At 33.4% G+C, this 26,934-nt stretch overlaps 3 protein-coding genes across 5 annotated transcripts in view; 1 reads left to right on the top strand and 2 right to left on the bottom strand.

Moving 5' to 3' along the window:
* The window catches only part of 5-HT2A (5-hydroxytryptamine receptor 2A), a 136,126-nt gene extending 128,809 nt beyond the window's left edge, over nucleotides 1–7,317 (top strand). For both annotated transcript variants that reach the window (XM_075288957.1, XM_075288955.1), the window contains 3 exons: nucleotides 2,502–2,897; nucleotides 5,033–5,329; nucleotides 5,389–7,317. In XM_075288957.1, the coding sequence (XP_075145072.1) occupies nucleotides 2,502–2,897; nucleotides 5,033–5,329; nucleotides 5,389–5,593 (898 nt within the window). In that variant the 3' untranslated portion in view covers nucleotides 5,594–7,317. The remainder of the gene's footprint in view (nucleotides 1–2,501; nucleotides 2,898–5,032; nucleotides 5,330–5,388) is intronic.
* A 949-nt stretch (nucleotides 7,318–8,266) lies between these two features.
* On the bottom strand, nucleotides 8,267–18,938 carry LOC142220068 (uncharacterized). 2 transcript variants are annotated; one of them, XM_075288958.1, is made up of 6 exons: nucleotides 18,781–18,938; nucleotides 13,764–14,036; nucleotides 11,816–11,946; nucleotides 11,034–11,624; nucleotides 8,765–9,078; nucleotides 8,267–8,650 (listed from the first exon to the last, which is right to left on the bottom strand). In XM_075288958.1, exons 2-6 carry the CDS (start codon nucleotides 13,986–13,988, stop codon nucleotides 8,541–8,543), a joined length of 1,371 nt encoding a protein of 456 aa, XP_075145073.1. In that variant the 5' UTR covers nucleotides 13,989–14,036; nucleotides 18,781–18,938; the 3' UTR covers nucleotides 8,267–8,540. The 2 variants fall into 2 exon arrangements, with proteins under 2 accessions (XP_075145073.1, XP_075145074.1); XM_075288959.1 differs by having other exon boundaries at nucleotides 8,267–8,645.
* A 4,857-nt stretch (nucleotides 18,939–23,795) lies between these two features.
* sll (adenosine 3'-phospho 5'-phosphosulfate transporter 1) lies at nucleotides 23,796–26,289 on the bottom strand. The gene is made up of 5 exons (XM_075288954.1): nucleotides 25,924–26,289; nucleotides 25,632–25,867; nucleotides 24,729–25,564; nucleotides 24,457–24,582; nucleotides 23,796–24,093 (listed from the first exon to the last, which is right to left on the bottom strand). The coding sequence occupies exons 1-5, from the start codon at nucleotides 25,953–25,955 to the stop codon at nucleotides 23,923–23,925; spliced, it is 1,401 nt and encodes a 466-aa protein (XP_075145069.1). The 5' UTR covers nucleotides 25,956–26,289; the 3' UTR covers nucleotides 23,796–23,922.
* Between the last annotated feature and the right edge of the window lie 645 nt (nucleotides 26,290–26,934).

The following is a 26,934-nucleotide window of genomic DNA, read 5'->3' as shown; positions in this document are numbered from 1 at the left end:
AGATATTGATATTTTCTAATGCAGTTCTATGTGACATTGGACTTGTTGATGATTAACCAGCTGATAATTGCAAGTTTACCGGGAAAAAAGTTTTTACTAGGAAATATAAATGAAGGACTTCCAGTAAAAATTTGTGATAGTAATCAAAATGTATCGAGTACGCAAACAGAGCTAATATGACATAGATTTTCTTACAGTCTCACAGAAATGGAAATAAAATGAATACAATTAAAATAATATGCATTTTAAGTGAAATAAAGCCTTTAAGTTTGTTAAATTTCAATCAAAAATGTGACTTTTGATACAAAAAAATTTAGCTTTTTTTCTAGCTATTTTTTAACATTTTTTTGCTTTTTTTGGCTAGTTTTTTGGACAAATCTTGCGGTTTTTGGTGAAACAATTCTGGCAACGCTGCCTGTTAGTGAATTTTTACTTCGCTCCGATACCAACGAATCATCAAAAATCTGTCATTGATATCTTTGGTGAAGTTAAATAAGCTTCAAATATAGGGTAGGATTTATTTTGAGGACGTTCCATTCGTACTTCAATGTTTTTTTTTATTTTGAATTGAAAAATTTTTTAGTTTCAAGTATCTTTTATGATTGGCAAGAAAAAACTATCTCGTGAGAAAATTGGACTAAATTGGCAGCACTCATTGAAAAGAGAAGTTCACCACTTGTGGTATCACAATGGAACTGTCTAAGAGAGTCTAACCTAACTTAGGTTTAAAGTTGGGTCCATTCCTAAAAAAAATGTCTTTAAAGAAGCTTCTTTTTGGTTTGGAATTAATAGCAAATTTCTTAAGTGAAAGTCAAAATCCTGGTATCAATACCCGAAATCGACATACTTACATATTTGTCAATACGTCCATATCCTCTGCGTTTCCCAAAACAATTTTTAATCAAAGATTATTATTGCTTTTGTTTATATTTATTGATGTTTTGTAATTGGCAATGATAGTTGAATACACAAAATCTAACAAGGCGAAGGATTTTACGGTATGGTAATCATTATCCTTGGAAACATTGTGAATCATAACCTTTGATAGAACCGGCTTAAAATATTGAACAAATGTTTAGCTGTTTATATGTGACGACAATTGGGCATCAAGGCACATTGACGGATCATACATGTTTCAGTGTCAAAAACAAAAGTCTAATCAAAATTATTGGCGGGGCATGCCGAATGTTTGTGTTGATTACTATTGTCCCTGCTAGCCTTTAGCATGTCATTCAAAAGTCTCGAATATTTGGCAATATTAGGTCTGTTCGCGTACTTTTCCAGTAAAAAATATCCAGTAAAAACTAGCAAGAGAATAAGAGTGTATTTTACACTCTTTGCTTTAAATTGCTGAAAAGTACACGAACGGTATCCAGTAACTATTTGCACATTGAAAATTTCAGCTGCTAAAACATTGAAAACAAAAAACGAATCCTGTATATTTAACTTCCAATCGTAGTTGCCGAACATGTACATTGTATTGGTACTTTGTTTGTTATCATAAACCAGCTGGCAAACTATGCTATGGTTTGCAAGATTTTACTGGGGGGAAAATCTCTAGCAAAAACTTGCAATTTCTCTATCTCATAACTGTCAAATGTAGTCTCTCTCCGGCTCTCTTTTGTTGGCGTTTTGGTGTAAACGAACGACTTCCAGTAAAAATTTGTAATAATTATCAAAAATTATCGGGTTCTCGAACGGAGCTATTAACATCTATCACGTTACGCAAACATCAACTGTAAGAGATGGGGGGATGGTATTGAAACTTTGCTTTCCTCAGAAATCCATTAATCAAATATTTGGGTTCCATGAATGGTTTATGGGATTTTTGCATGAAAGATTTCAATTTAAGTTTGATATTTTAACAAATGCCTACACTCATAGAAAAAAGTCTGCTAAATACAGCAGTCGATGTCTGCTGTTATATTTTTTGTACTTCAGGGCCAAATGAACAACAATTTTTAAATTTTCCCCAAAGCATATTTAAGAACCAAAAGTAGTTTTTGGTATATTTTTGCACTGTAATATACTTACAAGCTCCTAAATACGATCAGCAAACATTTTGTTTGCTGTTATGCCTCAATTCGATAAATATTCAGATTTTTGGTCAAATACTATAGATATTCATAAAATATTGTTTTAATTATGTTAGGATAGCTCCTAACTTGACATTTTTATTTGTTTTAGCCAAAATAAAACATGTTTTTTTTGTAATCGAGCTTAAAAAATAGCAGGAAATGTTTGCTATTTCAGCAAACAGTGACTGCTGTCCCTTTTTCAGCAGACTTTCTGCTGTTTTAGCAGACTTTTCTGCTGTCCCTACTAACAAATTTCTTTGGGTGTACATGAAAAAATGCATTTCCTAAGTCTTTTTGATTTATTTAAGAAATACGATTTTATACGATAACAAACAAATGTTGTCCAAAAGAAAAATTTACCATTTTTCTCACACACAAATCCATTTTCAATTATAATGAAATCGAATCTAATTCAATTTACAGTCATCCCAATAGACGTTCCTCTGTGCGAATTACAAGTGGCAATAACCAAACCAATCAGTTGGACTTCTGCACCAAAGGCAATGGCAAAGGCAATACCACAATGCAACCACTACGTTTCTCATTGCGACGAAACCGGCGAGAGTGTGTTGCAGATGAGGGTCCCGAAGACATTGGTATTGCAACGATTGACATGTCCAACATGAGCAACCATTATCATCAGCATCATCATCACCAACAGCACCATCAGCATGCAGCACAACAGCATCCTTATAATGGAACATGTGAGCAAAGCACACAAACGCCCACTTCAATTAGCCGTGAGACAAGACGAAATCGAAGACTGAAAGTATTCCGTTTTAATTTCAATAAAGTTGCAACACCCGCCATAAATTTGCGGTAAGCTAAAATCTTAAGAGATCTACACAGAAGAAAATATTTGTTTGTCTTCAATGACGAAATTCATTGATCCAATTAATTTTTAATTGACATTTCTTCAATCACGGAAATGATAGTATCAATGACCTATTAAACTTTGTGATTGGTTTTAATTAGATTTTTTTAAGATTTGTTAAATCAATTAAATTTTTAATTGAAAATTGTTTAAATTCAATTAAAATTGTAATTGCAAAATATTTGATATTTTTTGTATGACCCAAACTCTTGTTTAATAATTTTAATATCCTCAATGTAGATTGAGAGTACACTGAAAAAAACTTGCCCGGTTCCAAAGATTTTGTCTTTTCACAAATGAATTTTTGGCCTCCGAGCCAAACGCCAAAAATTCTGCTCCTTTAAAATAAGGACACTTCTTCAGAAAGCTAAGTAGCCTTAAATCTAGGCTCTATAAATTAAAATTAGGCTATAGATTTCCTTTAAGGAATTTGCATTCTGTGTTTGGGATATATTAACAAAGCTAATTACACACAAAAATGAAAATCGAAAAAAAAAAAAAAAAAAAAATATATATATATATATATATATATATATATATATATATATATATATATATATATATATATATATATATATATATATATATATATATATATATATATATATATATATATATATATATATATATATATATATATATATATATATATATATATATATATATATATATATATATATATATATATATATATATATATATATATATATATATATATATATATATATATATATATATATATATATATATATATATATATATATATATCTATATCTATATCTATATCTATATCTATATATATATATATATATATATATATATATATATATATATATATATATATATATATATATATATATATATATATATATATATATATATATATATATATATATATATATATATATATATATATATATATATATATATATATATATATATATATATATATATATATATATATATATATATATATATATATATATATATATATATATATATATATATATATATATATATATATATATATATATATATATATATCTATATACATATATATATATATATATTTTTGAAGATTTTGTATTTTTGCTTTAAAGTTAAAAAAAAAAAATATATATATATATATATATATATATATATATATATATATATATATATATATATATATATATATATATATATATATATATATATATATATATATATATATATATATATATATATATATATATATATATATATATATATATATATATATATATATATATATATATATATATATATTTTTTTTTTTTAACTTTAAAGCAAAAATACAAAATCTTCAAAATAAGTCTTATGTCCAGCTTATCATCCTTCGATTAATACTTAACCGGAGGATAGACCACCGGATAGTAAATTTTTTGTATGGAATCAGCCGTTATATCGACACGATAAATAATAAAAATACCTTGAGAAACGTATCCATAGCCTAAGGTTAAAGTGACAGCCTGATTTATTTTAAGGCTCCTAGCCTATATTTGGAGTTTTTTTTATCTTTAATCCAAAGATTCAATATCATAGTTAATTTAAAGATTATTTCTTACAATCAAAAATTATTTTCTTTAATTTAAGGACAATTTGCCTTTCTTCTAAGACATACGAATTTAACAGAAGAACGGAATTTTCGAAACTCCGAGACCAAAATTAAAAAAAAAAAATTAAATCAAAGATTATGAACTATCTTTATTTTTAAGAAATGTATGTTTAGTATTCTATAAATTTCGAGTTCTATAATTTAAATTGCGAAGTTTTTCATATTAACAGCCTGGTTCTGTATGTCGAACGAGCTCTATCGATCGACTGAAATGCATAGAAACAGTTGATTTTTGGTTATAAATTTAGCTATTTGTTTCCATTTCAGTCGATCGATAGAGCTCGTTCGACATACCGAAACAGGCTCTAAATCAATAGTTTTTCAGTGTATGCTTGATAGAGGGCTAAGTCGACTCGAACCTATTTACTAGTTTTTATTGTATTTTTAAAAGTTTGTTACACTTTTTTGTTATTTTTTCGTGTTTTTTGTTCATACTTTCTTTAGCTTCCTAAACAATCGTAACAAACGTAATAGTCTCTCAGCCAATGCTGTGGCCACAGAACAAAAGGCAACCAAAGTCCTGGGTTTGGTATTCTTCACGTTTGTTCTATGCTGGTCACCATTTTTCATACTCAATATAATCTTTGCCGCTTGTCCGGAATGTGAAGTTCCCGAACATGTGGTGAACACATGTCTATGGCTTGGCTATGTATCATCCACCATTAATCCCATAATCTATACTATATTCAATCGCACTTTCCGAACTGCATTTATACGTTTGCTGAAATGTAATTGCGAACGGTAAGTATTGCTAAGAAATGAAATTTGGAACTGTAATCATAAGAATATTTTCTCTATAGATCGGGCCGTCCTACACGTTATCGCTCGGTAACCGAAGGTCGCAGTGCTCTAAGTTTATGTGCTCCATCTGCCTTGCCACTGGCCATATCATTCCAAGGGGCACCCTTAATGGCCACCTCTGCAACAACCTCGTCCAATAACAATGCTGCAACGCCTTTAAGTGATTTTCGTGGCAGTTACACCATTACCGATGATGAATGTTAATGCTTCTATGGAAACGCTGTATATATGTAGTAGTTGGTGGGAAAACTCTCCATGGGGAGTATTTTCCACACTTTTAATCAATAATTTATACCTATAGTTATAATATTTAGCTTGTAAGGACTTAGACTACAATCCATCATTGGCTAGTATAGAGTTTAGTTTCTGTGAAAAAGACACATCACCATGTAAGATCTAAATTGCAAGTTTTTAACTTTTTAGTGTGAAACAATGCGAAGGAATATTTGGTCTATATTGTATCAATACAATACAAAGTGTTGGCTTATATTTCGCGAGAATGTTTTATACGTACACACATTATAACAGTTTTTCGTCATCTAAATCATAGGCATGATAAACTGTTATAACGTATGTGTAACATTTACATTTTCCGGAATCTAAGTTCCATATACAGTCGACACATGTATACGGTACCTCGGTTATAATGAACAATTTTTCAGGTTCCAACGAACTAGATTATAGCGAACAATCATGTCTGTTCTGCGTCTCGCCGCACTACCAACACCACACAACATGCATTCTTCACATCTTGTTAGTTGTTCCGACTGACACGTTAGAACACATTTTCAGATTTCTGATCGCAAAAACATGTAAACAGCTGAATTTTAGTAATGTATGTCGTTACAGTAGACTATAGAATAAAACGAAAAAAATATACCCCATTGTTCCGATATTCGGAATCGCAAATCGTAAAATTTTAATTTAACGATATTTTTTAACTCTAAAACTTATAAATTTAAAATTTGGCAATATAGTTAGATGTTTTTAGAAATCGTGTTTAGTGCCATATGCAAGTGATTTTGCTCAATAAAATCACAATCGGTAACTTTGCATACGATGTCTGTACATGTGGCCCACGCAAAAAAATTCTTTGTGTACATTTCTCAAGTCTGCAAAGGTGTAAAGTGTAGTCCAGAACACCTTGTACACCTCACGGAAGCGATACATGTGTGTATCAGAACAAGCACGAATATTTGTGGTCTCTTTAACACATGTTCATAAAAAATGCAAGGCGATTTTCTCTAAGATCACTATTTGTGTGAGATGTTTGTAATAAATATCTTATGCCATATGCTCTGATATTTTAACACGAAATAATACGCGTGTAAAATTTTTCGCAGAAAATATTCAACTATCCGATATCACCAAGGATAGATTCGATAGTGGCAGACCGTTTCATTTCAATCCATTGTGAACCACATCTGTCTTATCAATGAGCACTGCCCAGTTCTACGTATAGCTCAATCAACAGATACCCTCTTTTTACATCCAAGTTTGACCGGTGTTAGATGTTGATAAGGGGGTTTTGCTCAAACTAACTCAATACTAGGCCACAGGATTGACGTAATATGAACCAATCGTATACCGCCATCATCTTCATTGAATCCAAATATATTATCATTATTTTTCATATGAACTAATTTTTTTTTAACAGTTTCCATTTCTCGGCCTGATTTACCTGTTATTTATTCAATGTTCATATTAATACAATTGAACGGAAAATTCCAAACCGTTATCATAATTCCACCAAAAATAAAACATTTTAATAGTTAACGTTATCCATTTGAAATCATAGCTAATTATAATTAGTTTCAGTAGTCCCAATAATTGGATAAGGTAGTAGTATAACTGTTTAATTTAATTTGACATTTATTTTCGAAAAAATAAATACTAAATAAAATAAATAAATACTAAATAAGATATTACCTATAAGGTATATGTGTATAATTTAGTGTAATTTTTTATTTAATCATAATAACATACTGAGAAAAAACGTGTTTGGGTATTAGCACCGAGCCGAGTTAGTAATTTTTGAGCATTTGATGATTGCAAATTTTATTATATTTTATTTTTTTTTTTCGTTAAAAAAGTTTTTCTATGAGCCCTGCCAGCATTTAAAAGTGACACCAGATTCTTAAGTGACACTATAACAATCACTAACTGTGATTGGACACATTCCAAACAAGAAAAGAAAATCTAAAAAACATTGGTGAAAAATTGCCGAAATTCAAAATGGAATAAAGTGATATTTTTTGTAGATATGTTTACAGGGTTAGTTCATAGATTGTACCATTTGCATGCATTAGAAATATATTATACACCCAAAAAAACAACATGTTATTCATAACAGAAAAAAAACGTTTGCTAGCAGTTTTTCTCTGCAGAAAAAAGGGACAGCAGTAAATGAAGTTTTTTTTTTAATACTAATTATTCATGATAATTTTATACAATGTTAAAGTTTATCGCCTTTTAGACTTATGGAGTTGATTCAATTGAAACAGCAACCATTTTTCTCTGATCAAATTGCAAACAACTATTGCTGAAATAGCAAACGAGTTTGCAAATTCGCTTTGAAAAACTTCTCCATTTTAGTTGAAACAGCCGACATTTTTTGTCCCAACAACAATCTTTGTCATTTTTACGAGAAATAAAATTAGGCTTTCGTGATTTTTATGGCCATTCATTCACGAACCGATTTTATTTCTCACGCACGACATATTTGTTTTAGTCCCATTCACGAAAATTGCTTCAGATTTTGTCCACGACTCACGTGAGTCATGCGGGAATTTCGCGTGTCACGACAATTTCTTGTCACGCTCTATTTGCATATACGTTGTAGTCTAATTTTCCGTTTGAAATTAAATCGACAATGTGTTAGTTTTGTCTTATTTCTAGTGTCATCCATGACTTCATTTATTTATTTACTACAAATGTAAATGTTTTTTCAAACATATATACAGAGAGGAAAAATGGGAGACAAAAGATAAAATTAAGGTGGCAAATGAATTTAGAGTACAAAACTTAGTTACTTAAGGTTATATCAGAGTAAAACTACTTAGATTTAGTGCTATTCATAAAAACTAAGGACATTAAGACTTTCTCACAAAAGACATTGATATTTTTTGAATAGTCTACAGTGTTCAATTCATTAATTTTTCAACAAAAAATCCATGTCATTCTCAGTCTTTGTTGTGGCCATATATTGATCCAATTCTTTGTCCAAATCATCTTTGTTTACCGCCTCCTTTGCCGTCTTTCCTAAAAAAATAGAAGGTTAATTACATTTCTCTATACATGGGAAATTTCAAATAAAAAATTATCCTTTGTGCGTGTGTAGCAAATCCTGAGAATAATCTCATGGTTCGTTTTTACCTTGAGTTCGTGGACCTCCGCGTCCGCGGCTTCGACTACGTCCACGTCTTTGTTGGTTATTTGCTTTAGTGTTGTTACTACCTTTCTGAGCAATGTTTGTATTTCCACGCCGTTGCTGGCTGCGACCTCTTTGCTGTGCTTGTCCACCACCACGTTTCTGCTGCATTTGATTTCGGCCTCTCTGTTGCATTTGGTTTCGGCCTCTTATTTGTTGTTTTTGGCCTTGACCTACCTGACCCTTGCGTGTACGAGAACGAGATCGGGAGCGTTGGCGCTGTTGTTGTTGTACTCCATTGGCATTGCGTGTGGCAGATCTTTATTAATGAAATACGAATATCGGTTAAATTTATAAAATATTTCACTAAATTCTTATTATTTAATTAATGTGTTAGGGAGTATAAGGTATATCATTTGTAGTACTTCAAATTCAGGGATAAAAATTCGAAAAGCAGAAATCTAGTTTTTGTAATCTTCAATTTCGACTTGACATTTTTTTTGAAAATCCTGATATTGGCAAAAAAATTTGCTACCAAACTCATCTAGTGGATTACTAACAAAAAGCTTTTCGAATTTTTGGGAGTAGTGTAAAAGTCAAAATTGAATTAAAAGAAGGTTGTGATGTAGCTTTTTTTATATTGAGGTTAGCATTTTCTATTGGATTAGCATGCCAGCATTGCATACATGGGTTCAATCCCAGTTTCAATCGAACACCAAAATGTTTTTCAGCAGTGGTTTAAAGATTGAAAATTTTCTGAGTGTTTCAAATGCCATTTTGAATCGGCTAAAAAATCAGTTTCTTCAATATATTATATATGCCTATATATCTAGTAGAGCACTTCCCAAATGGGGGGTACCACGAGGTTCCAGGGGAGGCTCAGCGTCATTTTTGGTTGAGCAGCTTTTGCATCATTGAATTTGTTGAAACAACACAAATTTATAAGCTGAACAAAACATAAATAATATACTACAAAAGAACGTACCATTCGTACATTTCGAAATGTTAATTTATAAACACAGTGAGAACAGAGTAGAAGTTACATGCAATACCATAATTTGGTGTAGGTTTCCATTATTAGTCGTTCACTACCTTTATTTGCACCCGCTGAATTTCTTGCTAAAATATCAAAAATAGTATCCATTTTTTTAAAATATGTGAAGACAAAACACATTTTAAAAATGTTGATACAATTTTCGTCAATTTTAGACATACAGTCAAAATATAAAATACCTTCATTTTAAAACTGATTTGAGATGTACTTTATCAGTAATAGTACCAAATATTAAAAAAGGCTAATGAACAGAACAATATTTTTACATATTTTTAGGTTTTTATATTTCATGTTAGCCTGATAATGAAACAGGCAATTGACGTCCAAATGCATTATATCTAATTATACAATTATTTTTCGAGCTTTATGGACAGATATAGATTAAGGAACATGGTTAATAGAGCCATTGAAAAGAAAACGCCAGATACCAATCTATACACGCCTGGACTGTACATGTTTCGGTTCGGGCGAATGAACCTTTCCACAGCCTTTAGTATAGATCTGGCTGGGAGAGATAACTCAATTTTGGGCCCTTTATGCTAACTCCTTATGGAGAAAACATTTGGGAAATTATGGAGAAAACATTTGGGAAGTTTTGTTAATATTTTTTTCTGATTGTTTGGGTAAACAAATTTGTATTAGGTTGGGGGCAGAGAATGAAGCCGCCGAGTCGCGCCGCCGATTTCAGTCGCCGCCGGCCATTTTTTGCCAGTCGACGCCGCCGCCGAATATGTCGGCTCATCTCGACTCAAATTTAGCCGCCAATTAATCAAAAATATTGGTTTAAATCAAAAAACTTTATTAATAATTGTAGTAATTTTAGTCAAAATTTTGAGCCTTTCACCCCCAATCAATCTATTTCAAAGTGTTATAATAATTTTGCAAAACTTTACCTCAGAAAATTTGAATGAAATGTAAATTTGATTGTACGATTGGTTGTACAACTAATCTCATTACCATTCGAATAACTTCAAATTGATTTTATAATGGATAATTGTCCGCCGCCGAAGAGACTTATTTATATCGGCTTAGCCGTCAAGCCGCCGCCGCCGGATGCAAAAATTTAATGTCAGCCGCCGCCGACAAAAATGGGTCGGCTTCATTCTCTGGTTGGGGGGCGCAACGAAATCGAAACAGTTTTTGGGGGGCGCAAAGCAAATTGGGATGGGAAGCTCTGATCTAGTACATATTTCTAAAAGCAACGAATATAATTTACTAACCTTGATCGTGGACGGTTGGTATTTCCAATCTTCACTCTGTTAGTCGCATTCTGTGGTGCAGAATTTCGGCGTTTTTGTATGCGACCCGTTTGTACTCCACGGCTGCCAATACTGGCGCGGCGTTGGGTTCTATTGACATTTCTGTTATTTGGCCCAGAATTTCCATTTGCTCCTGGACGAACGCCTAAACGAGCCTTTATTGGTAATGACGACTTTCCACTTGCTGCTTCGCGTCCCCGATTACGACTGCGAGCACGCATTGGATTACGGCTGCGACTTCTGGAACGGCCACGAGGAGCGTTAGCCGTATTTTGACGTGATCGTGAGCGAGAACGTCCCCTGGCAGCGCCTGCTGGAACTGTACCAATGGAACGATTTCTTGAGCGACTGCGACTGCCGTTCGTCAAAGATCTGCCACCATTACCAACAACACCACGTTGTCTGTCCAATCTTCGTCGCGCTATACGTTGCGCTGCGCCTCCTACGACGGGTCTGCGTGGTCCCAAACGATTGGCTACGTTGCCCGAAGAATTGGAGCGACGCAAGGGTGTGGTAGCACGTCTTCTCATTATTTCTCGGTCAGCATTCATTCTATTTATATATGACGAAGAACAATTGTTGAAGCATTTAAAATTTCATAAAATTCCATTTAGCGACTTGGAGGAGGAGGGACATTTGTATTTCTTGTACTATGTTAAGTCTGTATGAATATTTGTCATTTGTACGTCCCTCAAAATAGGCTTGTATATGGTTTTTAGAAGTAAAGACTAAATGATTCTTACGTTGCAATGTTGGACAAGCTGTTGGTCCTGATCGGCTTTCCATTTGCTCCGACGCGTAGTGCTTTTACACTACCTCGTTTTATTCTTCCATATGATCCTCCTGATCCTCCGCCGACGGTACGCATACTTCTCTGTAAGATTCACACGCATTTATGTGTGAAGAAATATGATTCTATTATTAGATTTGTTTGGTTCTTTGTGGTCCTTCCACATTAATATTTTTCTCTCTTTCTGTCAATTTCATTCTACAGCCTAACCTAACCCAATTCTATTTTGGTAATTCTCTATAAGTGTTTTTCAATGGTTCTAATTAAAAGTGAGTTTTCAAATAACGCAACAGCACATCCCCAAAGTTCGCGTATTCAGTTTAGCCTTCATCCATTCAATATAAAGCAGGTCACCTGATGTACGAAAGTTAGTTTTAAAATAACGCAACAGCACATCCCCATACTTCGCGTGTTCAGTTTGGCCGTCATCCAATAAATATAAAGCAGGTCACTTGATGTACGAATGTCCAAGGCAGGATTGGAAATTTCTGTATGTCCAAAAGTTTCGATCCTCACAATGAAAATCTGTACCCACAAACACCAAACCAAGCAGCATTATATCTAAGATCTGGAGGCATCGTGCGCTTTCTCCAATTATTGAGCTTTGTAGTATTCCAGGCAGTATGATATCAATGCTTTCTTATATATTAGCTTAATATAGTATCAATGATGTTTATTGAATTCAGGAAGAGAGTAGTGAAGGCAGCTTCTAAACTGGCAAAGATGGACGTCAACGGTCAGGATGGAAAGGGAAGCATTGAAATGTCCTTCAAAACTTTTTAAAGCATATTACAATCATTTTACCTCAGTCCTGTATGTATGGATAATATCAACACATCAAATTGCCACTTTGGCTTACAAGGTCAAACACCGAAATATAAGTGGTTGATTCAATTTCTCCGTATATTGTAACATATCTGGAACCTTCTACTATTAAACAAATATCTGTCTTTCCCAGTGTATATATAATGTTGCGATTACTTCGAAGTTGAGAATCCGTAAAATATCTGTTGTGTTGTAGAATATGGCAATGTTAATACGAACAGCTTTTCTGAAGACACAGCATTCTATCAAATTCTTATAAAACACAGGGTTATACGGCACTGCAAGGTATTAAAGAAAGCAAATCGATACTAATCTTCTGTCTCTCGCAGTCTGCATAGTCCTCCAGCTTGGCATTTGAGTTTAGGGCATCGTTAGCAATAGAAATGTGAAGGTCATTTTGAACATATTTGTATTTAAGGAAAAAAGTATGCATGTAGAAAAGAAGGTATCCACAACGGTTGGTGAAATTATACAAGATTAAATTGTGTTTAATGTGTTCTATTACTTTAATTTATAGAAGACACCAGTAGAGGTGAGAGAATTCGTTCTTGTGTTGATGGTATCGATACATGTGTCAAATATATATCGTGCGTGATACCCAAATGTAGTCCCCACATTTCTAACTATTAGAGTTTAGATCGACGGTACCGGTATCACTTTATTCCACTGATGATGAATTCTAAACGCAAATTTTAGTTTATTTAGGTATGAACTCCAACCATTTATAATCGGCCTATACACTTTACACCATTAAATGGCCAGTTTCATGGAAACGTGTTCTTTGTTTGCAAAAAATAATGGGCAAAATCCGATGCATGTCCTTTAAGAAAATAGCTTTTGAATAGCGTAACATATAACAGAAAGTTATGAAAATGTGGAATAGAATTGGGTTTTAAGGTTTTCTAAGGCTAATTGATATACAGAAATTCAATCAACTTCATTCGCAAGAAGCTGTCTTCCAAAATGACATTAATCGAGATCCCATTTTATTTGGGGTTTTGCATTATCAGACGCATTTGTCATATCCAGATCTTGTTATATTTCTAAAGATTTAAAAGATGTTTTTGAGCACGTACACGTTTCAATTTCATTGCTGCTTGTAGTTTGTGTTTCCGTTGTAATTCTGCCAACAGGCGTTGATTTGCTCTAGTGGTGGCTTGATCTACTCGAGGCAACGAAGAACTGCGGCTGCGACCACTTCTAGCTATAACTTTTGGCTGTGTTGTCATGGCTGTGAAGCGTTCATTTAATGAAACACCTGTCGAGTTGTTAACATGTATTTTACATAAAGTAGAAGTCATAATGACCCAACTCTTTGATACAATTTATGCGATGAGAATGTTACGTATCTGTAAGTAAATTGAATTTAGATAAATTTAAATAGTGACAATTTGTCTGATGCATTCAAATTTGTATGTCTATAAAGAAAAAAAACAACTAATGCAGATTAAGGTCTCAGTGAAAACTTCTTTATGAACACAGGCTTTACATTGAAAATGGATGTTTTCAAAACAGAATATAGACGTTTGAACCTTATGACTTCTAAAATTATGGTATCTACTAAATTCCTATTTTTTAGGCTTTCTAGATAGATGACTAGTAGAAGAACCACTATAGTCTAGTAATGGAAATGAGTAAAAAGTCAAATAAAGGGAACTAATGAGGGTGACAACATCATTATCTTTCCATAATGCTATAAAAATCAGCAATGACAGGGTATTTACTAAACATTTATAACATTAAATGTCATTAACCCCCATTTTCATGAGGCTCCATTTGTACTATGTTAGCTAACGAACTTTTACATCGTACTATGGACATATCTGTCATCTTGCCCATGTTTTCCTATGCCAGTTAGGAGCTTAACTTAAAATTTGTCAATTAAAGTTAATCCAAACGAAGATATTTCCAACTAACTCTCTTTTGTATTGTTTTTTGAAGTTGTTACCAAACAGTGATTCCAGCTTAGAAATTATGTAAAATCTTGAACAGATTTAGGCTACCTAAAGATATACACAATATGATTTATGTTATATAAAGCAAACATATACACAAATATATGTATATCTATTCCATAGCAAAACATTTTTTCAATTTATTGAATTTTTACCCTATTGTGATAAAAAAAATAAACTTTTTCAATACTAAACGACGTTATATACATACATAAAACTTGGAAAAAAAGGTTCGCTCTGAAAACATGACACAAGTTAAAGCCCAATGGAGCTAAAAGTAGTGAAAGTCTTTCGTTTAAAATGCGAAGGGAATCTCTCGTTCGATAGGCAGAAACAGGCATTCATTGACAGCTATACCAATAATTGTTTATTTAACAATACAGTAAGTCTTCGCGGCCAATTAATCGTATTGTTCTTAAAAATAGTAATACAATAATAGTAATTGTAAAGTTATCAATAACTAATCATTAATACTTAAATTACCCTACAATGCCTACCACTCCACCATCCTCACTTTGGCCAAAGTCACATAGAAAACTAATATTAATAAAGGTTAGGTTAGGTGGCAGCCCGATGTATCAGGCTCACTTAGACTATTCAGTCCATTGTGATACCACATTGGTGAACTTCTCTCTTATCACTGAGTGCTGCCCGATTCCATGTTAAGCTCAATGACAAGGGACCTCCTTTTTATAGCCGAGTCCGAACGGCGTTCCACACTGTAGTGAAACCACCCTCAGAAATGTCACCAGCATTACATATTAATAAGGGACTTAACCAGCCCAGGCCGTGTCATAGGACGGTCCTCGTGGCACTTGACCTATCGAAAGCATTCGATACGGTCAACCATGCCACATTATTTGAGGACATCGAGAATACGTCCCTACCGGCAGGAGCGAAGCGTTGGGTGCTGAATTATATGTGTGGACGCCAGTCGTACGTGGAATTCAGGAACAGAAAGTCAAGACCGCGTAGAGTTAAACAGGGATTCCCCAAGGTGGGGTGATATCTCCGGCACTGTTTAACCTCTACATGTCCTCGATTCCACCCCCTCCTGTACTGTACAATCTTGGCATCTGGGCCCAATGTTGATGACATTTGCGATCGGTTGAACGTCTACATAGCTAATCTTACCAGTTATTTCACTGCGAGAAACTTGAGGATATCCCCCACCAAATCCTCAGCCACACTATTTACTACATGGACGGCAGAAGTGCGCAGGCCGTTGAATATCAGAGTCGATGGAGTAATAATTCCGACCACAAATTACCCCAAGATTCTTGGGGTCACATTCGACAGCCTTTTTAGGTCATCTGCCCATGCCACTGCAATTTGTAATAAGCTCCGTGGTAGAAACAAGGACCTCAAGTCACTTGCCGGCAGTACTTGGGGTGCGGACAAAGAAACCTTGCTAACTACTTACAAGGCAATTGGCCGGTCAGTGGTAAACTATGCAGCGCCAGTGTGGACACCGCAGACCAGTGATACGCAGTGGAATAACATACAAACCTGCCAGAACGCTGCTCTTAGAACTGCGACTGGGTGTCTCCGCAGCACACCCCTGGATCACCTTTATGTGGAGACAAAGATCATCCCTGTGCGAAGACACAACTACATGTTGTCAAAGCAGTATCTCCTGGGTTGTTATCGCAGTAATCATCCACACCACCATCTTATGGATACACAACCACCACCCAGGAACGTAATATAAAGGGTGATTCTTTTGAGGTTAGGATTTTCATGCATTAGTATTTGACAGATCACGTGGGATTTCAGACATGGTGTCAAAGAGAAAGATGCTCAGTATGCTTTGACATTTCATCATGAATAGACTTACTAACGAGCAACGCTTGCAAATCATTGAATTTTATTACCAAAATCAGTGGCAGAAAATCCGCTTTTTTATCGACAAATTTTGTTCAGCGATGAGGCTCATTTCTGGTTGAATGGCTACGTAAATAAGCAAAATTGCCGCATTTGGAGTGAAGAGCAACCAGAAGCCGTTCAAGAACTGCCTATGCATCCCGAAAAATTCACTGTTTGGTGTGGTTTGTACGCTGGTGGAATCATTGGACCGTATTTTTTCAAAGATGCTGTTGGACGCAACGTTACGGTGAATGGCGATCGCTATCGTTCGATGCTAACAAACTTTTTGTTGCCAAAAATGGAAGAACTGAACTTGGTTGACATGTGGTTTCAACAAGATGGCGCTACATGCCACACAGCTCGCGATTCTATGGCCATTTTGAGGGAAAACTTCGGAGAACAATTCATCTCAAGAAATGGACCGGTAAGTTGGCCACCAAGATCATGCGATTTGACGCCTTTAGACTATTTTTTGTGGGGCTACGTCAAGTCTAAAGTCTACAGAAATAAGCCAGCAACTATTCCAGCTTTGGAAGACAACATTTCCGAAGAAATTCGGGCTATTCCGGCCGAAATGCTCGAAAAAGTTGCCCAAAATTGGACTTTCCGAATGGACCACCTAAGACGCAGCCGCGGTCAACATTTAAATGAAATTATCTTCAAAAAGTAAACGTCATGGACCAATCTAACGTTTCAAATAAAGAACCGATGAGATTTTGCAAATTTTATGCGTTTTTTTTTTTAAAAAGTTATCAAGCTCTTAACAAATCACCCTTTACATAATCTAGCTATACTAGCACCTACCATTGGTAAATAACAGCCAACATTAAATATATTCATTCAAACTAGTCAATAGCAAGTTCCTAAATTGATTCACAGGATGTCCAAAATCCCTTACTGCTACAGGAAGATTGTTCCAAACCCTAGCAGTAGTAACAATTAACCACCTATCAAAAAGGGAACAATTTATTCGTGGTATAATTATCTGTGGATTTCTCACCGATCTGGAAAAACCTACAGTTTTTTTTTTTTTTGCGTACCAATTGACCCCTATTTCCAAGTGGTTAGAATTTTATGCTGGTCATGGGACTGGTTGTATTTAGCTGGGGTGTAGCCACTTCATGAACCTATCCCCTAACTGGTTTAAATGTCTCTATCATAAGACTAAATCACACTTTGCTGCTATGTCGGATTCTGTAACAGGGACAGTTCATATAATATTGTTCATTTTCTACCAATATCACAAACATTTGAAATGACTTTGAGCCAATTAAGCGTTCTGTTCTGTTATGGAGCCAACAAACCCAGATTCAACCCCTGGTACGAGCGAGAAAGTTATTCAAATTGTAAAAATTAGATAATTAGAAAAAAAGTGTAATAAAAAATGAACTTCCAAGACTATTGGTTAGTTGGGAAGAACTGCCTTTCTAGCATGTCTATTTGAACTAGTTAATTGATGAGTTGAAAGCAATCGGTCAATGGATTGGGTTATAGGTATCTACATATTTAGGGGTCAATTTGCCTTTCCTATGGCAACCTCATGTTCATTTCACCGGTTGTTTTACCAATAAAAGGGACATTCCTCTCCCTTTTGGAAAAGGGAAACAACCAGTTTGTGACCGGTTCAACGAACTGAAATGACAGACAGCTATAAGGAGTATTGGTGACGGATTTATGCTTCTATTTGTAAAGTTGGATTTTATATAAAAAACAAGACAATGCTTTGCTTTGAAACAATTGAAATCATTAGGAGTAAGTGAGCGTTGCCAGCACGTCTCCAAATGTTATACAAATAAAAATTTGGAATGAGTAAAAGTAGATATTTTGTTTGAGTTTGATATCCGCCGAAAAAGTAAAGTAAAAGAAAACAACTTTATGTGCCAAATATATGATGTTTGATGTCTTTTTTTTTTTGCCTTTAGAAATATGGCCGTACCCTAAGATTTGTATGTATAATAATAGAAATGACTCAATAAACAAACACATATGCATGTCATAATTGGTATACATACAGAATGAGGATATGTGAAATATTAAACATTGCAAAGAAATATATGAATCCCGTACATATATTGAGCGAAAACCCAATTGTTGAAGGTTAGGAAACTAAGCCACAATGGCAAATTAAATTGCTTATCTAATAGTGCACTTTATAACTATGAATATATATATATATATATATATATATATATATATATATATATGCCCGTACAGCGAAAAATTAAAGTATTTTGGGTTCGTATATAAATAGAAAATATTCAACATGTCTTACCTGGTCTCTAATAATTCCAAGAATATAATATGTGGTCTTGATGTTTAAATTGATATATTAAATTCTTAAGATTTCTTTCACCCGTTTTTCTTTCTGTTTTCACTTATACTCAGCGAATATAATGTTGTGAAAATATTGAATACAAATATTCATCAGACCAGTCTTCGACATTCGGTATTCGATAGTAAAAAATCGATATCGAATGCTATGGCAACATTATTTAAGTTTAAGGGTTGCCCCAGTTGGGAGGAACAAGAGGACGAAAAGTTCTCTTCTGTAAAGAAAACAAATGTCAACCGTATAGATGTCGCACAGTGACCGCATCTTTTGGTATCTCCGGCGTTGCGGTCGAATCGCTGCATTGATAAATTAGTTATAGAAACATCGGACAACATCAAATTGTCTGCCAAAAAATTAATATTATGAAAACATTAAAAAAAACATTAGTTATTATAAAGTCTTATTTTCCTTTAGTTTTGTAAAACCGGCAGAGAACCGACGCAAACTGTATGATATTTGAGAGAAGCACCGACAAAAACTTTATGATATTAGAGAAATTTTCCTCATGACTGCCACCCATAGATTATAGATAGATGATCCATCGGTGTCAAACGATGCATGACAGTTACATTCTCTCTCGTTTTCCTCTTTGCAGTTTGCCAATTTGACACAAAATTAGAATTTATAAATAAATTAATATATTAAAAGTTCATATTTGAACAAACAGTTGTGACCAAAACCGTGAAAATACGAAATTTAATTTTGAGCAGTATTGCTCTTTACGAACAACACAAAAGCAAATGCTGAAAAATTAATGTATGGGACTGGCTCTTTACGAAAAAAAACAAAACGAAATGTCAGAAAATTTATTTTTGGAACTGACACATTTTTTCCCCGGAGAGAAATGGATCATCTATACATAATCTATAATATATGTTTGGAACTGACACATTTTTTCCCCGGAGAGAAATGGATCATCTATACATATTCTATAACCTATGTATTCTATAATCTATGGTTTTTCAGCTCATTTTTGAGCAAAATTCAAACACTGAAATAAAGAACAGTTTTTTTTATTTTGTGTTTTTTTTTTGTTTGAAAAATTTTGGTTGTATCTTTAAAAACGGTGCGAATTAAGTTTTTATTTACAAATAAACAATTTGATTTTAGTAGAAAATAGAGATATGTTTACACTACACAGCTTTTTTACCAACATTACTTTCATCTCTGGTAAATATTATTTAATTTCCAATTTGTAGTTTTTAGAATTTTTGATTTTTATTTTTGACTGAAGTACAACAAATTTTCCAAAACATTTTTAAAAATAGCACTATGATGTATTAAATACAACAAACTTGATTTCATAGAATTCGGTCAAAATTTTAAGTCGTAAGAATTTTTTTCTGATTGTATCTTAAAAGTTACAGTGCGCTTAAGGGTTAACATAAAACGAATGAATTTGGTAATTTAACAGCTTTACATTAGGTCCAGTATATATGGCTTAGCAAATAGGAAATACTTCGTTAGCAAGAGAAAATACTTTGTTTTTTTTCGCAATATAAAACTCGTACTAGAGGTTCAGTAGAATACAAATGCAAAACAATATTTAAATTACCGTCTACATATAGCATGAAGATTTATTAAGAGATCTTTGTGTGGATAAATATAATTAGAATAAAAAAATTAATTAATTAGGAATGTAAATAGAATGATACAGAATTAAATTAAAAAACATCACCGAAGCCTACAAAAATTCATCCTTTCCATTATTTGCCATTTTATGTCTTAAAACACCCACCCACTTTTTAAATGAAGGTGAGTATTAAGTTCGAGTTTAGCCGCTAAAATCTTCATTTTTTCACGATTACTTTTCTTCAATAATCCATTTTAATGAATACAAACTTTGTGAAAATTTGCTTTGGGATATTCCCCATCAAGTTATAATGAAATCTGCAACAAATATGTATAATTTTATGACTTTTTTACTGATTTAGTTTTCACTTTAGTGAAAATTAGCGGCTAAACTCGATCTTAATACACACCTTGAAATGATAAAATTCATTATCGATAGGGTTAACAATTAAGCGCTTATAAATATTATTCCAAGCAGGAATTTTTATTTTCATTTACAGCTGAAATCGGGTCCGCTATTCTCATTTCGCTTAGTTCTAAGCGTAATGCATCGACATGTTCAAAAAGTCGCTGCTGTGCTCTATGATACCTTTCCAATGTATCTTCGAGGGCTTTAATACGACATTCTTGTTGCTGAATAATTTTTAACAAATGATCTCTGTCACATCCTTTATCGGCTAAGGATTCATTCTTCACAACACAGCCGTTCTTTCCACCGTCGTCACCTTCATTATCAAATGCTGCTATTGACTTTTCAACAACTTCTTCGGACATCAAAACTTCGACATCGGAATCAGTACCAGAATATGTGGGTTGCTTTAAAGCATTTTCGGAACTTGACAGCGTTATATCTTCGTTTATTGATTCCTCACACTTGCAAATACGACGTGATTTCTTAGCTGGCTTTCGCAGGAGAGTAAAGTCTTCATTATCGTCAGAATTCTCTCTTATAAATACTTCATCAACATCACTTTCCAAGTCATCGTCATCCGGTAGAAAATGTAAATCATCATCATTGGCATAATTCTCCAGGACAACACAATCCGTGTTATTGCTGGCTGAACTTAAAGTACTTTCATGTAGGGGTCCTTTAAATGGATTGCTTGGAGTAGTTTCCACGACCTCTATACTCTCTGAATCATTGGGTGAGTTGTCCTTGCTTCCACCAGGTGTCTTAAAATCATCCTTTGCCAATTCACGGTGTTGAAAATGGTCGAAACAAATCTTAAAGTTTAATTGTAAGTCAACATCGTCCATCGTTGTTTATTATTATTATTATTCGATGTGAAGTTTATGTATTGCAATTTTTTTATTGCAAATACATAAACACAAACACCGTAGACAAACACCACACCAAATCAAAAATATTTTTTAAAACAGCTGATGCCAGTGGTGCCATCATAACTTCTATTTTCGAGTTGAAAATCACAATATTTTCACGATTGCTATTCCTCGACATATTCCTATAAAGTATTGCCGGAATCTATAGGAACAAGAAACTGCGCATCAATTGACTTTTGTTTTGTTTTTGACAGAATAAGAATTTGAATAATACAAGATTTTTAGAACCATTTATTCCACATTTTTTTCATATTTATTTATTTACGAATGCATATTCCTACTTAAAGGTAAGTACTATGTTCGCTTTTCGCGTTGAAATTTTCGTGGTTACTTTATTAAAACAGTTCAATATAAAGCAGATAAATCAACACAATTGATGCGTGGTTTCTTGTTCCTCTAGATTTCGGCAAGACTTTACAGGAATAAGTTTGTTTTCATTTATAATTTTGATTATTTAAGGAAAAGTAATCGCGAAAATAAAGTGGTTTTCAACTCGAAAACCGAACATAGTACCTACCTTAAAAACGAGTAAAAAATGCAAATATCGACTCGCATCGTTTACGTTGTCTACGAAAAAAGTGCACTAACGATCTTGTCATTCTGTAACTAATATGTAGCAACTGTTGTTTAAGATGTGTTGCGCTTGGCAACCCTGCTACGAAAAACGGTGGAATGCCAAAAACAGTTTGCAAAATTGGGAATTTCTTTGCAAATTTAAAAGAAATACACAAAGCCCGAAGAGAAAAATGAGCGATATCTATATGAAATTCCCTTTAATTTAAGACCATTCAAGGCAGTTCCGCCCGACAATATTCTTAGAACGGTTTAGAACCTTCGGATTTTTAAATTGTTGCAGAAAACTCTTTTTGTAATAGAGAAGGGATCCATTTTTTCCTATTAACAGTAACCTACTTAATTAAAGACCCTATTTTGCATGAATGAAATTTTCTGCTGATAACGTCAATTCATTAGAGAAAATAAACAACCAAAAAATCTTCGTTGTTTACTTAACGATGTATTTATTGTGATCTGCACAGCAAACAACGCAGCTGATATTAAACGATTGTAAATGTAGTTTAAAACGTCTACTGAATAGCTTGGATGTTATTTTTCTTGTTATCCCTTCTTAACGATGCGATTCATCGTTAAAATTGAATAGAATACCACTACAGAGTCGAATATTGAAGCATACAAAGGAAAATTTTGTAGACATATTATTGCAGTATCGATTATGCCTTCGGACTTAACTTATAGTGTGCACAATATATGGGATATGTTCGACACGAGCACTGTCGTCCGGAATAACTGATAGTCTGTAAAGCGCATAAGGTGAGTTCTAAGTTCGAGTTTAGCCTAAAGTAAAAACTAAATCAGTAAAGAAAGGCATCAAATGATACATCTTTGTTGCAAATTTTATTATAACTTGATGGGCAATATCTCAAAGCAACTTTTCACAAAGATTGTATTATATAAAATGGATTATTAAAGAAAAGTAATCGTGAAAAACGGCGATTAAAGCGGATAAACTCGAACTTAATACTCACCTTTATACATAAATCTAAATTGATGTGGTTTCTATTTTGTATGCCTACACGTTGTAGCTAATTCCGATTTTCACAGTTTGAAAAGCGTTAAATTCAAACGTTTTGCAAATGCCTAGTTCTAAGGAAGAAAGTCGAGTTACTTTTGAATAAAAATTTCAAAATATTATTATAAAAAATTCTTCAATATGGCGTTTTCATACTAAGGGATATTAAAAAAATAGTTTGAAATCTAATCTGAGTATTCTGTAAGGATTTTTGACATGTACTACGTTTTTTACGTTTTATGCAAGTATATAACGTTTTCGACGTTTACAACTTTTTAACAGTATAAAACCAAAAAAATTGCTACTAGGACCATCTCTAATGGTTATATATTTTCACGCTTTAATTTTGAATTTTAGTGGAAAATCTAAATATAATACCTGACTTACAGTTCACTTACATTTTTGCACGTAGACTATGTCAACGTAGAATACATGCTTCAAGGAAAAACATTAGTTGAATTTTTATATATGTAACACATTGACATATATTAACATGGTTTATTTAAGTAATAAAATCGTTTTAGCATCCTATCATTAGCGAGTAAATAAATTTAAGAACTAAAGTCGCATCACATAATGACCTACACTGCCATTTTTGGTTTAAGAGCCTCCGCTCTCTTTCGCATTGCTTTGATTCTTTGGTTGCAATAAACACGGATGAAAATTGCTAGGAATACGACCATAACTCCTAAAATACCCAAAATTGAGATTTTGTGATGATAGATGAGACAGGAAAGTAATATTGCAGCAGCCTAAAATTAATAAAAAATGATTAATAAATATCATTTTTACAATATAAAATACCAGAAGCTAGCTAGCTTCGCCGCCAAGTTACAGAATACAATATTTAAAAAAATCTTCGTTTCATTTTATATAATGATTGTAAAAGATATTAATATCTTTGAGTGTGATATTTGTTTTCTCTTAAAGTACATTTTGCTTGGTAACCCCCATGTAACAATCAGAGCTACAATATGAGCGATTCAAAAAAAAATGGAACAGACTATTTGGTATTTTAAATTTTTTCACTCTTCACAAATCCGAACGTTCATATTTTCAGAATTCTATGCTACAACCACATATTTACACAAATACACGTGTTTTATATTAATTACCTGGCGTAAAGTTATTATGATGGTAAATACAACTGGTCCAAAAACTGATATTGTGTAGAAAATGAATAATTGGCCCACCGCTGAGCTTATTGATAAAACTATGATGTCGAACACAAATTTCGGATGCTGAAAAAACAGAAAGTAAATAAAAATGACATATATACAATGATATTGATCAATATATTTCCTCTGTGTGAGAATGCAGTATAGTGGGTTGTGTAAAGCGTTAAGTTTACATATTACGCTAAACAGACCCGATTAATCATATTTACCTCAGTTGCGAATGATAGCGAATCTATAAATCCTCCCTGTACGCTTAATGAGGCTGCGGTGAATATTGTAGAGAACAAGTTTACTCCGCACATCATCTGCAAAGGTGTCATTGCATAAGCCTTGAAAAGATCTCCTTGCCAGTTTGCTGTGAAACTATCAAAAATCATATATAAGGCCAAAAGTACAACTCCTGTTACGGTTGTAACTCCATTTGTCTTATTGCTGTCCGCCGATCCCATCATGAAAAACATCATTCCGAGTGATATTAGTACGGCTGTGAAGTATTCGTAACATTGATATTTATTCTTCGAAAGTATTTTACCCATTAGCATTACGGGTATTATTTTGCATGATTTTGCCAATACTTGAGTGGGGAAATTGACAAATTTAAGGGCTTCATACTGGAACCAAGCACTCATTATATTCGAAAATGAGGCAAAAGAATATTTGTAAAGAGGTGCCTTATGTCTTGTCATAGGCCTTTTGTATTGCAGCACCAAAATTGCAACAATAAATGCCAGAATACGATTTGAGAAAACCAAAAATTGGGAATCTTTAAAATGTGACTTCATTCCATCGAAATTGTAATATTCTTGTGTCATTATCTTTTCTTGTAACAAACCCCACGTCAAATAGGACACCATTAGTCCAGAGAAACACCATATAAGTAGCATAGCCTCTTGTGAGTTGGAACGCTTTGGAGGTGTGGACTTCTGTGTCGGTGGACCAGCCACTAACGTAACATCCGGTTTTTGCAAAGTTTCATCCCGTTCCAAATCAGACCCACTATTTCCGTTTATACACATACTTACTGCCGTATGAATATAGGTTTTATCTATGCATTCGTTATTGAAAATATATAGATATAATTAATTAAGAAATATTATTAAAGATAAACTTACCTCCCCTCTCCAAGTAGTTTGTGCGTTGGACATATTTGTATATGAGGAAAGCAGGTACGAATACACAACTGTAGCCGAAGCAATTAACTAATAGTTTTAGTATCCATGAGTACTCTTTGGCTTGAGCATCTACAAGTTGAGATAATGTTCTGTGTGAATCATAGTCACCTCCCAAGGCAGTTCTCAATATATCGGAGAAGAAATGTATAATCAATAAGGTCAAAACAAAAAACCCGCTAAAACATAGTTATCAGTGGAATAGTAACGTGGTACAAAATAAAAAAATATTTACCATATAATGACGTCGGGTACGCGATTCGACATTTTCCGTGGTTGGTTGGTTGGTTGTCCGCTAAACGTGTTGTACTTTAGTTAAGCAATACATCCACTTAATGCCACCTAAGCTAGCATGCATAACAACAAACAATAGAATAACTAATCGCTTTGGGGTCTTTCATATTTCGCATGCCTGTTTAGTGGGTTCAATAGGTTGTGACTGGCTATATTTATTTTTTCGTTGTCGTAAAAGAGTTCAATAACCGCGATTGGATAAAAAGAAATTGATCACTACTTATGAATATGGATAGAATAGTTGGCTTTTCTCACAAAACTCTCTCGAGCAGCTTATTTTATATTGCTGCAATGTAAACAAATAAACCAGTGTTGCCAAGTAAGCGGGTTTCCTTAAAATTTTGTGTGTAAACATAACAATAGCGGTAGTCGAGTCCCAGTAAACACAGGAATTTGGGGCGCTTCTGAGAATCCCCACTACGTCGAAAACAGTCGTATACGATATCCAAAACTCCTCGGAAAAGCGCCGTCACTATTGAGAAGTTGTACCACGCCAAGTTACTACAAAAAAGTATCGCATGAGTGCAATTATTAGGTGTCTTTTTTAATAAATTTAGAACGACGCCAATAAGAGCCCCCTCAAACAATCAGAAAAAGTTAATTTTAAGATAGTTGTAAAAAAATCATTGTGGTCAAGTAAAACCCGATTTTTAGATGATTATTAATTTTATTAAACATTTATAAATTCTCATAAATATGACATTTATACGACTATCACATCACATTTAACATATTTTTATGCATTAATAAAAGATTGATGTTGAGTTACAAGTTGCAAGTTACATGTTGTAGCGTCTATCAGCCAGTGCTTTTATTCCCAATGGAGGCAGCGTGTCTGGAAAAAAATTGAAAAACTATCACTTTATTCCATTTGGAAAGTCAAAAATTGTTCACCAATATACCTTTCACAATTTTAAGCGAAATAACTATGTTTTTAGCACTTCATTGTCAT

Source organism: Haematobia irritans, chromosome 1 (genome assembly GCF_050003625.1).
Source record: "Haematobia irritans isolate KBUSLIRL chromosome 1, ASM5000362v1, whole genome shotgun sequence".
In the NCBI taxonomy this organism is placed as follows: domain Eukaryota; kingdom Metazoa; phylum Arthropoda; class Insecta; order Diptera; family Muscidae; genus Haematobia; species Haematobia irritans.
Note: the sequence above shows the minus strand (reverse complement) of the source record. Positions and strands in the feature narration are given on the sequence as shown.

What these genes read in the sequence shown, in the direction of transcription:
- LOC142220068 (XM_075288958.1), bottom strand. Translation starts at nt 13,988, where the DNA reads ATGACTTCTACTTTATGTAAAATACATGTTAACAACTCGACAGGTGTT. An exon ending in CAGCAATGAAATTGAAACGT is followed by an intron (nt 11,947 to 13,763) that starts GTACGTGCTCAA and finishes TGAATCTTACAG; the next exon opens with AGAAGTATGCGTACCGTCGG. An exon ending in CGGAGGTCCACGAACTCAAG is followed by an intron (nt 8,651 to 8,764) that starts GTAAAAACGAAC and finishes CTATTTTTTTAG; the next exon opens with GAAAGACGGCAAAGGAGGCG.
- sll (XM_075288954.1), bottom strand. Translation starts at nt 25,955, where the DNA reads ATGTCGAATCGCGTACCCGACGTCATTATATG. An exon ending in CGCTATCATTCGCAACTGAG is followed by an intron (nt 24,583 to 24,728) that starts GTAAATATGATT and finishes CTGTTTTTTCAG; the next exon opens with CATCCGAAATTTGTGTTCGA. An exon ending in TCATAATAACTTTACGCCAG is followed by an intron (nt 24,094 to 24,456) that starts GTAATTAATATA and finishes TATTAATTTTAG; the next exon opens with GCTGCTGCAATATTACTTTC.